The sequence below is a fragment of the Mustelus asterias genome, chromosome 15 (assembly GCF_964213995.1).
Source record: "Mustelus asterias chromosome 15, sMusAst1.hap1.1, whole genome shotgun sequence".
Taxonomy (NCBI): Eukaryota; Metazoa; Chordata; class Chondrichthyes; order Carcharhiniformes; family Triakidae; genus Mustelus; species Mustelus asterias.
The window spans coordinates 25,442,395-25,455,942 of NC_135815.1; the positions used below are offsets into that span (position 1 = coordinate 25,442,395).

A 13,548-nucleotide genomic window follows, 5' to 3' on the forward strand; every position below is an offset into this window, starting at 1 on the left:
TCCTGTTTGCATGTTTCAGGAAATGGTACATCATGACCATCCAAAGGCTTCTCATACCTAAAGTAAGGATCTGAGAAAGAATGAAGCACAGGGGAACAACTGTACTAGGGACCAACTAAACAACCTCAGTGCTGGTCTTGGATGCTCAATTATTATAGCAAACAAAAATATTCAATAACAAAATTTACTTTCCAGGTCCAAGTGTTCAGTCAGCATTGCAAGGAACTATGTAATTTGTCAGCACATATATCAGTGAACAGAGCTTTCTAATGTATTACGGACCACCGTCCTATGAATCAGTAACTAACTGGGTGATTGTTTTATTTTACGTCTACTATTCTACTTGTCTTACCTTTCATATTCATTTTCTTCACTGTATTGCAGATTTCACTTCAATCTCACTTTTACTCATTAATTTCAAGTTCCAATGACGACTTCTCTCCCCCATTCCTTAATTTTCAATCTCTTTCTCACACATTTGCTTAATACACCCCATTTCCACTTTGCTTTGACCTTTTAGTCTATTGTTGGGAGGTCCTTTGCCCCTTTGAATTCTAATCTTCAATAACTTGAGAACTAGTCTTACTTCTGATGCTCAGTTGAATTTTTTAAGTTGCTTCAATTGATGTCACCTGCTATGAGCAATGCAACACGGAAACATTTGATGCATTATATGCTATGAAGACACATATTCTTCACTGCTACAATTTGCACCATCACGACTTTTGTTATTTTTCTCTCTGCTTGGTTTATGTCATCAACAATCTGACAGTAAAACCAATGATGGTTAGTCTGCTCAAGTTAAAAGCAGTTATTTCAAGGACACATCTCTTGTTTCATGTGGGTACTGTTGCATAGCTGCATGGAATACACTGAACTGAAAATAACTTCTTTGGCGCAATATGATCTCCTGGTTTAATGCTTTGAAAATTTTGCTTTCACTTGCTTCAAAACACTACATGTGTTATGGTGCGAGTTTCTTTTTTAAAAAGGATAATTAAAAGGATAGTTTGCTAGATGTCTAAAATCATGGCATCAGCAAGTTAAAGAATGTTCATCACAGGAACTGTTAGACAAAAATGGGCCAAGATTCATCTAGCTCCAGTTCATTGATTATCATTCTAGTCATCACATTGCACAATTATAATGGGGTTGTTGACTAATAATCACACTTATTCACGATTAATAAGTCAACAACAGACCTAGACATAGGGCAAGGACGCCTCCAGTGCTGCAGAACTTTCGCCTGTACCTCTCAAGCATGCGACAGTTACCATGTCACATCTCACATAGTTCATACTGTATCCCAAATATATATATTTTCCAATAAATCTATTTAATTTCAATTTGAATGAATCAATACAGACTGCTTCCACCATTTCCCCAAGAAGCCAGTTCCAGGAAACACATCACCTCAATTCTTGGCCAGTTAATTACATCCTATACTATCCTCCTGGTGCTTCAGAACACAATGTAAGGATTTTTATAAAGGAGAAAACCATTTTTTCTTAAACTAGAAGAAAAAGGGACAAAAATAGTTCCAAAATACTTTCTGTAGACTTGATTAAAACAGTAATGCCTCCCTTCAATAAGCTTGTCACTCTTGCCAGTTTTTGGTTGGAACAGGTTGCAAACCAGTATTGTTTTCTGATGAGGACACTGCTGAAATATCGCAACGTGCTCCTACCAGGTTGATACCAGAGATGAGGGGTATTGATTATGAGGAGAGACTGAGCAGATTGCGTTTGTACTCATTGGAATTTAGAAGGCTGAGGGGGGATCTTATAGAGACCTATAAGATAATGAAGGGGCTGGATAGGGTAGAGGTGGAGAGATTCTTTCCACTTAGAAAGGAAGCTAGAACTACAGGGCACAACCTCAAAATAAAGGGGGGTCAGTTTAGGACAGAGTTGAGGAGGAACTTCTTCTCTCAGAGGGTGGTGAATCTCTGGAATTCTCTGCCCACTGAAGTGGTGGAGGCTACCTCGTTGAATATGTTTAAATCACGGATAGATGGATTCCTGATCGGTAAGGGAATTAGTGGTTATAGGGATCAGTAGGGTAAGTGGAACTGATCCACTTCAGATCAGCCATGATCTTATTGAATGGCGGGGCAGGCTCGAGGGGCTAGATGGCCTACTCCTGCTCCTATGTTCTTATGTACCTTTGCACAGAATCTAAATGGCCTGTGTACTTGCAGCATTTGTTTGAATAGCTCATTTTCTCTTGCTCACTAACTCGCAGCTTTTTTTAAAAAAAAGTTAACATTGGAGAGAAATTTATATAAACTATATGATCAACATCATAACATTTAAGAACAAGGAGTTTGATTGTTGGTAGGATTTCCAGATAGGTTTGAAGATCAGCATGAATGGTTTATTCTTGCAAGGACGTACTGATGCAATAAATTCCTTAGAGAGAAAGAAAACTAAAAATGGTGGTATATCATTCAGATTAGTAAAAGATCAGTAAAAGCACAAAGTGACTTGAGGTTATGGTGGTGATGGGGCCATCTGGTTTCTTTATGGCTGGCCATCTTGCTGTCTGTCTTTACTCAGTAAAGGCTGACAGCACGTTAATACCGTCTCTTGAAGCCTCAAACGTGCATTACATCAGTAGCGAGGGATCCTGTAATGTTGTCACTTGGTAAACTAGTGCCAGTAATGGAAAAATACTTAAGCCAATAAACTGTAATGTACTATGCTCTCAGGGTTATTGCCCCAAGTTTCTTCCTTCACCAATCAGAGACCCATGAGTTTACTTACATCTCAAAAAGATTCAAACAATCTCTGCAGTCACGATCAAGAATCGGGAGATCAAAATCTATAATTATTGGCTGAAGGTGGACCAAATCGAGGTATTTAAAAACGTTGAAGGATTTGCTTGCAAGGACACCGAGAAACGATTTCCTCTGAAGTGGAATCCAGACTAAACCTTAAAATTAGAGCTATACCATTTAGGAGTGAAAATGCAAGTACTTTTCACACAAATGGTAGTGAAAATCTAGAGCTCTGCTCCAAAAGCTGTGCATGCTGGGTCAACTGAAATTTTCAAGATCAACATCAGTAGATTTTTTGTTAGGGGAAAGCATTAACGGATATGGAACAAAGATTGGTAAGTGGAGTTTTGTGCTACAATCTAACTGAATGGCGGAACAACCTTGGAAAGGGTTTAGTGCCCTACTGCTGTTCCTATGTCTTCATAGGAAGTCTCGCAGCAAGATAACAATGCGCTATAAAAGTAAAGATGATGGCTCCCTTGTTTCATTTATATGCATTATGAGGAAAATTAAAGGAGACAATTAAAAAACAAAAATCAAAGCTCCAACAAGGGTACCAAGGTTACTTTAGATCAAAATATCTAATGATGTCAGCAACCCAAAGAAACAAAGGTAAAAGCTGGACAAGCTACAGTTTTGCTCCAACTTATCCCTTTATATTGCTAGGAAAGATTTTAATCAAGACCAGATAGAGTATGCAAAATTTAGTTGAGTGATCAGTCACCTTTGGCTGATCATAAGCTGCTTAAGGAATTACAGGAAGGAAAAGTTGAATTTAATATGATGCTGCAGCAGACTGGCTGATTATTTGCTCCCAGACATGCCCTACAGTAAATCTGACCAGATTCACCCACTGTCTGCAGCAAATTAAATTCCACTGCTTTTAAGCACAACAAAAGAATTGATCAGTAAAGGGGATTAAGAACTTTATACACCCAGGACTGGCAGTTTAATTTAATTGTTCCACAATCACAAGTTTAAAATGCAAACATAATATTTGGCATAAAAGGAACAACTCAATCAAGCAGAGTTAGAAAAATATTTAAATTTGAATAACATATAACAAAAACAATGGCTATAATTCTTATTGCAGTACCGTGCAGACATCAAAAGAAGAAATTCTATACTTATCACCGCTAATAAGGTTAACATTATTCAATTTGTGGACTAAATTGCATCAGTCAGAATTAGACTAATACTCATTTTAGGTTCAGAATATTAATTGACGCTCATTGTTCAAACTAAAATGGTTGTGTGAACAACATAATAGGATGAAGTCTCACCTCGATAATTTTTCTGGCCTCTTTGTATTTCCCACTCTGAAGAAAAGCGAAAAAAAGGTCATACAGCATTGTCATTTCACCTCGCTCCTGGTTTACAAAATCCATAGCTGCAGGCACAAGAGAAAATGTTAAAACCATGTATTCAATAATAGTTCAAACTAAAATCAAATCTTTATCGCTTTTCATCCCAACAATGCCATCAAAATGCCACATTTTATGTATGGCACAATTCATAAGCTTCCACCTATCATCTTTGTTTGAGAAAGCGCTAGAAAAGAAGAAAAATATAATTCGACACAACTTTTGGACAGTCACAATGTAGATATTGGGATGGGGGGGAGGGTCCTTTTAAGAATGGAAGGAGTGGGAAAATACGCTTTGTCCTAACAAGCCGACTCAACTCCTTTTTCACCCATCATCCCCACTTTCTCTGCAGGATCGTGTTTAATTGCATCCAGCTCCATTTACACAACCTATTTCGGTAGTCTTCCCTCGTTACATATTCCACAGGATTAAAACACAAGCATCACAGGAATGGAAAAGACTCTGGTTGGTCCCAAAAATTAATACCTCCCGCAATTGTGTGTTGCATATCTCAATTATCCCCTAGCTTTGGTTGGGGGGGGGGGAATAATTTGTCTGGATTAATCCTCAATTTCCATTATTTTGAAAACTATTATTTAGGTCAACTCAGATTCTCCACTTTTCCAATAACAAATCCAACCTTCTTAGCTGCTCCCCATAAATAAAGCCATTAGCCTTCAAAGTACTGCAACTTCAACTGAATTTCCCCATTGAGCTGTTTGCATACTCACTAAATAATTCGAAATTACAAATAATCTTTCGGTTTTCACCCAAAATATGACCCTTTTTCTGACAGAGCAGTCACTGCAATCAAGTGACTTGGAAATTAAGCACTTTGATGCTCCCAAAAGATTTGCTAAGACTCTACACAGACGTGAATCTTCTTTCTTTGTGAGACTGACATGTGCATGTCCAGCACATCCAATTTCTAGGTTTTTTTTTTTAGTTCCAATGTGAGACTTCTCAGTTCTATTAGAAACTGTCCACAAATGTCTTTCAGATAATGTAGCAGCAGCTGGACACTTCCTGGTACTGATTTAAGATAAAAGGAACATTTTCTGCCACAGAAACACTGGAACCATCTTGAGAAGCAACAAATTCACCAGATAAATGAAACATGGCAGGCAACAAATTTGAAGAAATAACATTCAACATCAGACAAGTTTACACAGCTGCCAGTGCATCAGCTACCGAGCAGCAAAAATGAGCACGAGAGATTCTCACTATTCTCCTGCTTACAAGTGGGAGAGACAATATTAAAATATTGGAAGACAAAACTAAAACAAGAAAAAGTTAAAAGGAGATTGAGGGTAAAATACTTTAACATTTAAAACATGCATCAAGAATCATTCTATGCAATTGTGTCTACAAAATAATTTTCTATCTACCCATCACAAAGTTGCAAATATAGTATGGAAAGCTTTATCCCAGTTATGAATTCTTAAATTAACACGATTGAAGTCAGTTTCCAGACTAATGTACAATAAACTCAAATCAAAATTAATCTAATAATTTATCACAGGGAGTGTTCCACAGGTTTTCTTTCGAAGGACACGGAATACCCTAGGGCGGCACGGTAGCACAGTGGTTAGCACTGCTGCTTCACAGCTCCAGGGTCCCGGGTTCGATTCCCGGCTCGGGTCACTGTCTGTGTGGAGTTTGCACATTCTCCTCGTGTCTGCGTGGGTTTCCTCCGGGTGCTCCGGTTTCCTCCCACAGTCCAAAGATGTGCGGGTTAGGTTGATTGGCCAGGTTAAAAATTGCCCCTTAGAGTCCTGGGATGTGTAGGTTAGAGGGATTAGCGGGTAAATATGTGGGGGTAGGGCCTGGGTGGGATTGTGGTCGGTGCAGACTCGATGGGCCGAATGGCCTCCTTCTGCACTGTAGGGTTTCTATGTTTAATTAGGGTGTTATGATATAAATTCAATTGGAGTGAGAGGAGGGGGAATCTGGTGAGAATACAAAAAAAATACATATTTTGGTTTGCTTTCAGAGTATCTCCTCCATCAATTACCTTTCTGTAAGAGATCAGTGTCTCCCTGCTCAACCAACTTGCACAAAACATCATGAAGCCTAGGCATCTGGCCATATTTCTTGTGACAATCAATAATTGCATCTAGTGCAGCAGGTAGATTCCCCCTGAAACAGAAAACAAAACACCGCAGTAATATATTAGAACATTACTTCCACAGCAAGTCAAATGAAAGCAATATTTTAAAACATGTTTGACTTACCGAGATACAAAATTTTGTTCATGAAATTCATGCACATTGCATAATACCCTGTAAAAGCATGGTTAGAGCAATCGGAATATCAAATACTTCACTATTAAACTACCCAATTCTGAAAAATTATGTTTCTTTTTCCTTTTTAGTGACATGTCCACTTCTATTACCAAGAGAAACCAGCAACAAGTTCACAAGGTTTTCTGCAATCATACTCCTGATTTGGCACTGGACAGCACATGGATGCTTTTTCTCAATCCCATTTTTTTCTCACTATAGAGGACCACCTAGCCTGACTACCTCCAATAAAACTGAAAGGACACTGGGGAATTTAGTGCTGATAAATCCTAGGCATAAACCCCATGGCACTGTATAGTCCCAACTCCGTCCTCAAAAAATCCTGTAGAATTGAATCCTATTCCACTTGCAATAGTTTCACTAAGCAATGCTTTAATTGCCTGAGTTTTCATTTTAATTTCATTTACTCCTTACAATGGAAAGTTCAGAACAATTTTCTTTAGATAAAGCTAATGGATTTTGAAGCCAGAGGACAACAGAGGTAGCAGCCATCAATACAATCTAGTTGGTTGACACTGCAACACGTGCTGAGTAGTAATAGCACTACTGATCATTGAACAGGCTACCACCTGCAATGAATCACCCAATTGAGAATGAATTACTATATTCTTCCCAACTATTAACAGAAATTGACAACAGCAATAAAAGTAGCCCAATGTTCACCCACCCACAAAATTAGAAAAAATGGATAGCTTATCTAATGTAACATTCTCCATTCACAACCTAGTTGAAAATTTAAGTAGCACTAAATATTTAATAAATCAAGTTTTAAGAACCACTTTGTAAAAGCAAATATGACCAGCATGTTCCTGAAATCAGTACACCTCAAACTTAATTCTGAACATTCGCAGAGAAACAGAAACTTTAAAAACAATGGGGGGTGGAGGGGATCTATGGGAGAAATGTGTGCCCTTTTTGGGTAACTTATCGAAAGTTACCTGATTGTGTCAAAAAAAAAGGGCAAAACTTGGTTTCTGCCAGCAGGGGGAGTGGGTAGGGCCGAGGTCACCTGAAAGCCGGCTGACAGCAGTAGAGGGCACCATTACACACGTGCAGATCTGTGGGCTGAGAGAGATCTGGCACTCTGCGCCCACCAACCCCCCCCCCCCCCACCCCTGACCGATTGCAGCAGAATTCCACCTTTCCACCTTCCCCAACCAACTGATCGCTGTTGCAGAGTGGCAGTGGTTCCCCACACCACCGATCGCTGTTGCAGAGTGCCGCCCCCAGCATTTAAATATTACAATCAGCCTTGCTTCTCGCCGGATATCAGGCGTTGGTAAGATCACAGGAGGCGAGAAATCGGGCAAACCTGATTTCTTGGCGCTCTCATGATCTTACCGGCTCGCCCTGCCCATCGGCCAACGGGGCGAAATGGTAAGATTGCCCCCTACAAGTTTTAGCTTCAACAGCCACATATCCATGTTAGAAATAAGTACCTAAATATGTACTGCACAAATATCATCAGATATTCTTTGTAACTTTTAGATGGAAACCTGCAGTCAAGAAACGTGTTTTGTTAATTTCAGAGTAAGACTGCAAGCCTTGTTGCACTAACCCCCAATAAAACCCTCTGCTATAGATGGATACTGAAAACCTTAAAAGCATAATACATTTGGGGATGAGTGGAATAAACATCCCTACTCAACAGATCACAATGTGCATTAATCCCACAGGGCTTCACAATTTGATATGGATGCTACGCCACGAAAGGAGATTAGGAAGGGTGACTGAAAGTTTGACCAAAATGATAGGCTTCAGAAAGAGGAGTGATCGGCTTCAGAAGACAGATTTGGTCAAGGCAGCTGATAACTCTGCCATCAGGATGTGGCAGGGTGCGTGCTAAAAGCTCGGAACCAAGAATGCAAGAGGAGAAATGAAGCTGGAGGAGGTTACAAGGACAGCTGAGGTGAATCTAGTGTGTAATTTGAGAATGAGGAGTTTAAATTGACATGCTGTGACACAAGGGTGAATGCTGATCAATAAAGACAGGGATAATGATTAAGAACATGAGAAAATAAGAAATAGAAGCAGAAATAGAACAGATGGTCCCTTGAGCAAACTCTGACATTCAAAACCATCATGGTTGATCTTCTGTCTCAACTTCCCTTTGCCATCAGCTCCCCACACCTTTTGATTCCCCCAAGAGATCAAAAATCTCAGCCTTCAATATATTCAATGAACGGAGCGTCCTCAATCCTCTGGGTAGACAATTCCAACGATTAGCCTGCTCTGAGTGAACAAATTTCTCATCTCAGTCCTAAATGGTCAACCCCTTACCCTGAGGCTGTGTCCCTGTGTTTTAGATCTCCCAGCCCAGAGAAACAACGCTCAGTGTCAACCCTGTCAAGCCCTTCAAAATCTTCTAAGTTTCAATGTGGTCACCTCTTATTCTTCTAAACTCCAGAGAATCTAGGCCCAATTTTCACAGCCTCTCATCATAGGACAACTCTCTCAACACACAAACCAATCTCGTGAATATTAACTGTATCGCCTCCAAGGCAAATTATAATTCTTCCTTAGATATGCAGATCAAAACTGCATGCAGTACTCCAGGTGTGATTTCATCAAAGCCTTACCTTGAAATAAGGGCCAACATGCAATTTACCTGCCAAATTGCCTTCTGGACCTTTATGTTAATATTTGATGCTCCTTGTACAGAGTGAACCCAAGTCTCTCCAAACACCAACATTTGCAAGTTTCATATCTTATTAAAAATATATTTTTTGTCCTTACTACTCAAGTGAATAACCTCAGTTCCCCACATTATATTCCCATCTACGATCTTGTTGCCCACTCAACTTATCCCTTCGTGTCCTCCTCTCAGTTTACATCCCCGTCTAGCATTGTATCGCCAGCAAACCTGGATACATTAAGCTCGGGCTCTTCAGTTAAATAATTACCATGAATTGTAAACACCGCTGAGGTCCCAACACTGATCTTTGCAGCACAAGTTACAGTCTGCCAATTTGAAAATGTCCCATTTATTCCCTTCTGTCCATGAACAAATCCTCTATCCATGCTAATATAGCACTCCCAACTCCATGAGCCCTTTTGGCGACATCAAAAGCCTTTTGGAAATCCAAATAAATTACTGGTACCGGCTCCCCTTTATCAACCCTGCAAGTTACAAATGGCTCATTGGCCTGCAGTTCCTGGCTTTCTCTCTCCTGCCTCGCTTGAATAGCAGTGTTACATTCACGAATTTAGATTCTGCTGGAATGTCTCTAGAATCTGGGGAATTTTGGAAAATCATAAACAGTGCATCCATTAACTCTACAGCGACTTCTATTATAACGCTAGGATGTAGGCCAATACGTCCTAGATATTTGCTTGCTTCTAGTCCAAAAACTTTGCTTTGCTTGAAATTAATTACCAAATTCCTTACTCTTATTAGCCCCCGGTTATCCCCTATTTCTGATTTACAATTTGTGTCTTCTGACATGCAAACAGACACAGAATATTTAGAACATAATAAATAGGAGTAGGTAATTGGACTGGAAAATGGAATCGAGGCAAGACATTGGAATTCATGGAAAGGTTGAAAAAAAAGGATTCAGTCTTTCTGATGCTGCATTAAAGGAAGAAGTGGTACACACATAAATAAAATCATGTCAGGCAGACAATCTGTGGACATGGAGGTAATCATTAAAATGAACTTGACGCTACCCGTACAAGGTGCAAAGTTGTACTACAGAGTAATGATTAAAAAAACAGCAAAAGGGTTGTTGGGCATGTTGCAGAATAATTCCACTCATGCCATTTTTTAAATAAAACATACCTAAATAATTCACTTTGAATCGACAGCTGAATTTCCAAGTAAAACCCAGGACTGTTATATTACCCATCACGTGATTCCACTAACAGTCAGTCCTCAAATCACTATCTGCTTCATTGCTCTTCAACCTGAATCAAACTGCCTCTCCCAGTAACAGGAGCAAATACAAAAATACAAAACTATTCAGTATATAATATCTGACAACAAATTGAAAGCAGTCATTTAAGTTTGGAGTTTCTGCAAATACTTAAGCCATTGTGTCCTACTTACAATGCTGGAGGATCGCGATTGAATTAAGTTTTGTGACTCACTACATTATATAATTTTTAAAAAGATTTATGCAACGTGGGTGCCATATACCATAAGGCCGCTTCACAGCTCCAAGAACAAGTGTTTAGGGCATAATCCCACGTACTTTTTAAAAACTATTTCTAATTTTTTTTTAAGCAGTCTTTCTTTCATAATCTGACAGTTCAAGTGACCCAGAAATGCCCAACATCCAAGTATGTTTTCCCAAAACCAAATCTGCAGTTTTTTCCCAATTTGCTTATCCGGATGGGGAAAATAATATGAGTGCATTCTTGAATTGTAAACAGAATGCTGCACAGAGGTAAGGCTTTTAGTTACTGCCTCAAAGCGAGGGTCTAAGAGTGAAGGAATTATTAATGTAGTGTACCAGTTGTTGTTTGTCTTTGTCAGTCATCGCTCATATGTAGTTGCTGGTGACCATGAAGAATCCTGGGGGAAAACTGCCACTTCTGACTATTTGTAATAAAATCCTAAAAGTGTGCATATAAAAATAAAGTGTTTATGGGCTTCATTATTAATGAATAGCCAAAGTCTTCCTTCCCCCCCCCAGGATCCAGATTCTCTTACCCTCTTGGCTGCATGAGAACAGGCAGCGAAAATCACAAAATAAAACTATAAAACTACTGCCTCCGTTACATTTAAAGAACAGGGTATGCTGTATTAAACGTTTGTTCAGGCAACCCACTGAACACTGCAAAATAAAAAAAAAGTCTCAAGTACTAAAATGAAATAACTAAATTGGATCATTACAATCTAAACACAGTGCTATTCTTCCGTGTAAACGGGGCTTCACATGATAGATATGTACCTTATACCCTTCCCAAGCCATGTTTACAGTACAGTGAGTGGAACCCTACTGAGACATTCAAATTTTTGTCATTTTGTATGAAGACAAAATTATAGGTTAATTTTTTATCTGTGAATAGATGGTGCAACTAAATAAAAGCAACAGACTAGACAAACAATGAAGCACTGCCGTGAAAAGCTTACAGCTGCTATTCAACAGCTTAGTCCCCATTTGCTTAGTGATGAAGAACTTTACAATGGTAGAGCAAGAGACAGTTCACTTTTATATAATGTAAGAAAACATTGTGGACTGTTGATTTTAATTGCCATGTAGTGTGGTAACGTTATGTTAAAAGCTTCACTTAAGTGGCAATTCATGGCAGGCTTACTGATTGAAAAGCTCGTCTTTTGAATCTGAAAACCTCGGGGAAAGGAGCAAAATAAAATGGGATGGGAGGCAGGGTGGAAGAGAGAAAAAAAAAGACTGGAAGCCAAAAAAAAGACACTTGTGTAACAAATCCCAATCTGCAAATCTAAACCAGATGATAGTGTACAGGGAAATCAATTCTACACGGTACAATCAGCTTTGCACAATCATACATTTAAAGGACTGGCTCTTTACTGAGCTAAATGTTTCTCTGTTCATTAGACATAATGAGGAATCTTCAAGGAGACTGGTGTTGCAATTACAACTAATCCTCAAAAAATTAACTGTGTTGAAGGCTTTATAATTTCCCTAGGTACAATTTAGCTGTCACTTACTTTAAAATTTACTCAAACACGCTTTCGAAATAGCTGTAACTTCACATGTCAAGTGCTTTCCAACCAATTAAGTCTAACTGGAAGTCACTGTTAAACAACTGAATGACTAGACAAGATAGCTCATTTCCCTGCTCTTTTGTTCGGAATAATATGCTGCATTTACATTATCAGCCTCAACAGGATTTTCTGACAGGGACAGAAAAAATTGCTAACGCTGTCCATGCTAAGCACATGAAGCCTGTCATTTACCAATCATCCTTCAAAATGCAATAGCCATGAATGCAACTTAATTACAACCCAATGATCCTTGACGAAAAATCATCTTATCAGTGTCCTGTCTCCGCAAAGCAAATGAACTACTTTTGTCCTTCAGCGCTGGTGATGCTAAATTCATAATTGCAAAAAAAGAGTTTAAAAAAATAAGGCAAGCTACACTGAAGTCTTCACTATCATTAGAATGCAGTTTGAAATGGGGGGGTGGGGAGGGGAAGGAACATGCTTCAGACAACAAACTTTTTCATTTTTGTGCTGTGACTCACTAGAATAAATATTAGAAAATTTAAACCTTGGAGATCAAATATTTTCAGTTTGAAACGCTTTGTTCTTAAGAATAGCTGCCTCCGGTCAAAATATGCAAAGTGGATAGAGGAGACCATGTCTGCTGCTATTAATGCATTTTATATCTGTCAGCCCCGCTAAACATCACAACAAGATATTTACAATAACACTTCGTTCTTAATTAGTTGTAGCTGATAGTTGTGTTCATTTGGGAGAAACTGGTGTCCCTTTTATTTTTTATCTATGCATTGACTCGCTCCCCACCCCTCCCCCATCAAAATATTTCATTAGCAGCTACTTAAATATAAAGCCCCATTCTCAAAACAATACCTTGAATGGCACGATAATTTTACTCAGTATACCTCATAGAACAGAGCAAGCTCAATTGTTTACATTCTGAATTGACACTTCAATCATGCTCCTGAAGTGCTGAGCTGACAAGCTTGACAATCTGAAAAGCTAATTAAGGACAGGAATGCCTGAGCTGAAGAATGGAACACCTCTGCACTTTGTATGCACTAAGCACTCCGAGAACACAGAGGTGAGCAGTAATCCCGAACATTTCCTCCACATTGCCACAATGTATCTCAAATCCCCCCCCAATTTACAAAACACCTGTTTCTGACTCAGTACCACATTTGTATGTTCAGTTCTGCGCCACTCCAAGCCAAGGCTCTCTCAATAGAAGTCCTATTCATTAGAAAATGCAATCCTGATTAAATGTTACTAAGTGTGCCTGTTTGCAGAGTTGAACGATACTGAGTAGAACGTGTCTAGTTCAATTTTCAGTTCACACTGTGTTAGTTAGAGAGATGGTAGTGTACTCATGAGTTAGCCAGTGAGAAAATAACCAAATCTTCTGCTGATGATTTCTATCCAGCAAACTCTGATGTAAAAGATAGGATC

At 39.0% G+C, this 13,548-nt stretch overlaps 1 protein-coding gene across 1 annotated transcript in view; it reads right to left on the reverse strand.

Moving 5' to 3' along the window:
• The window catches only part of lrpprc (leucine-rich pentatricopeptide repeat containing), a 132,017-nt gene that overhangs the window by 32,441 nt on the left and 86,028 nt on the right, over positions 1-13,548 (reverse strand). The window contains exons 24-25 of the mRNA XM_078229667.1: positions 6,161-6,285; positions 4,063-4,169 (exon numbers count right to left, since the gene is read on the reverse strand). Of these exons, the coding sequence (XP_078085793.1) occupies positions 4,063-4,169; positions 6,161-6,285 (232 nt within the window). The remainder of the gene's footprint in view (positions 1-4,062; positions 4,170-6,160; positions 6,286-13,548) is intronic.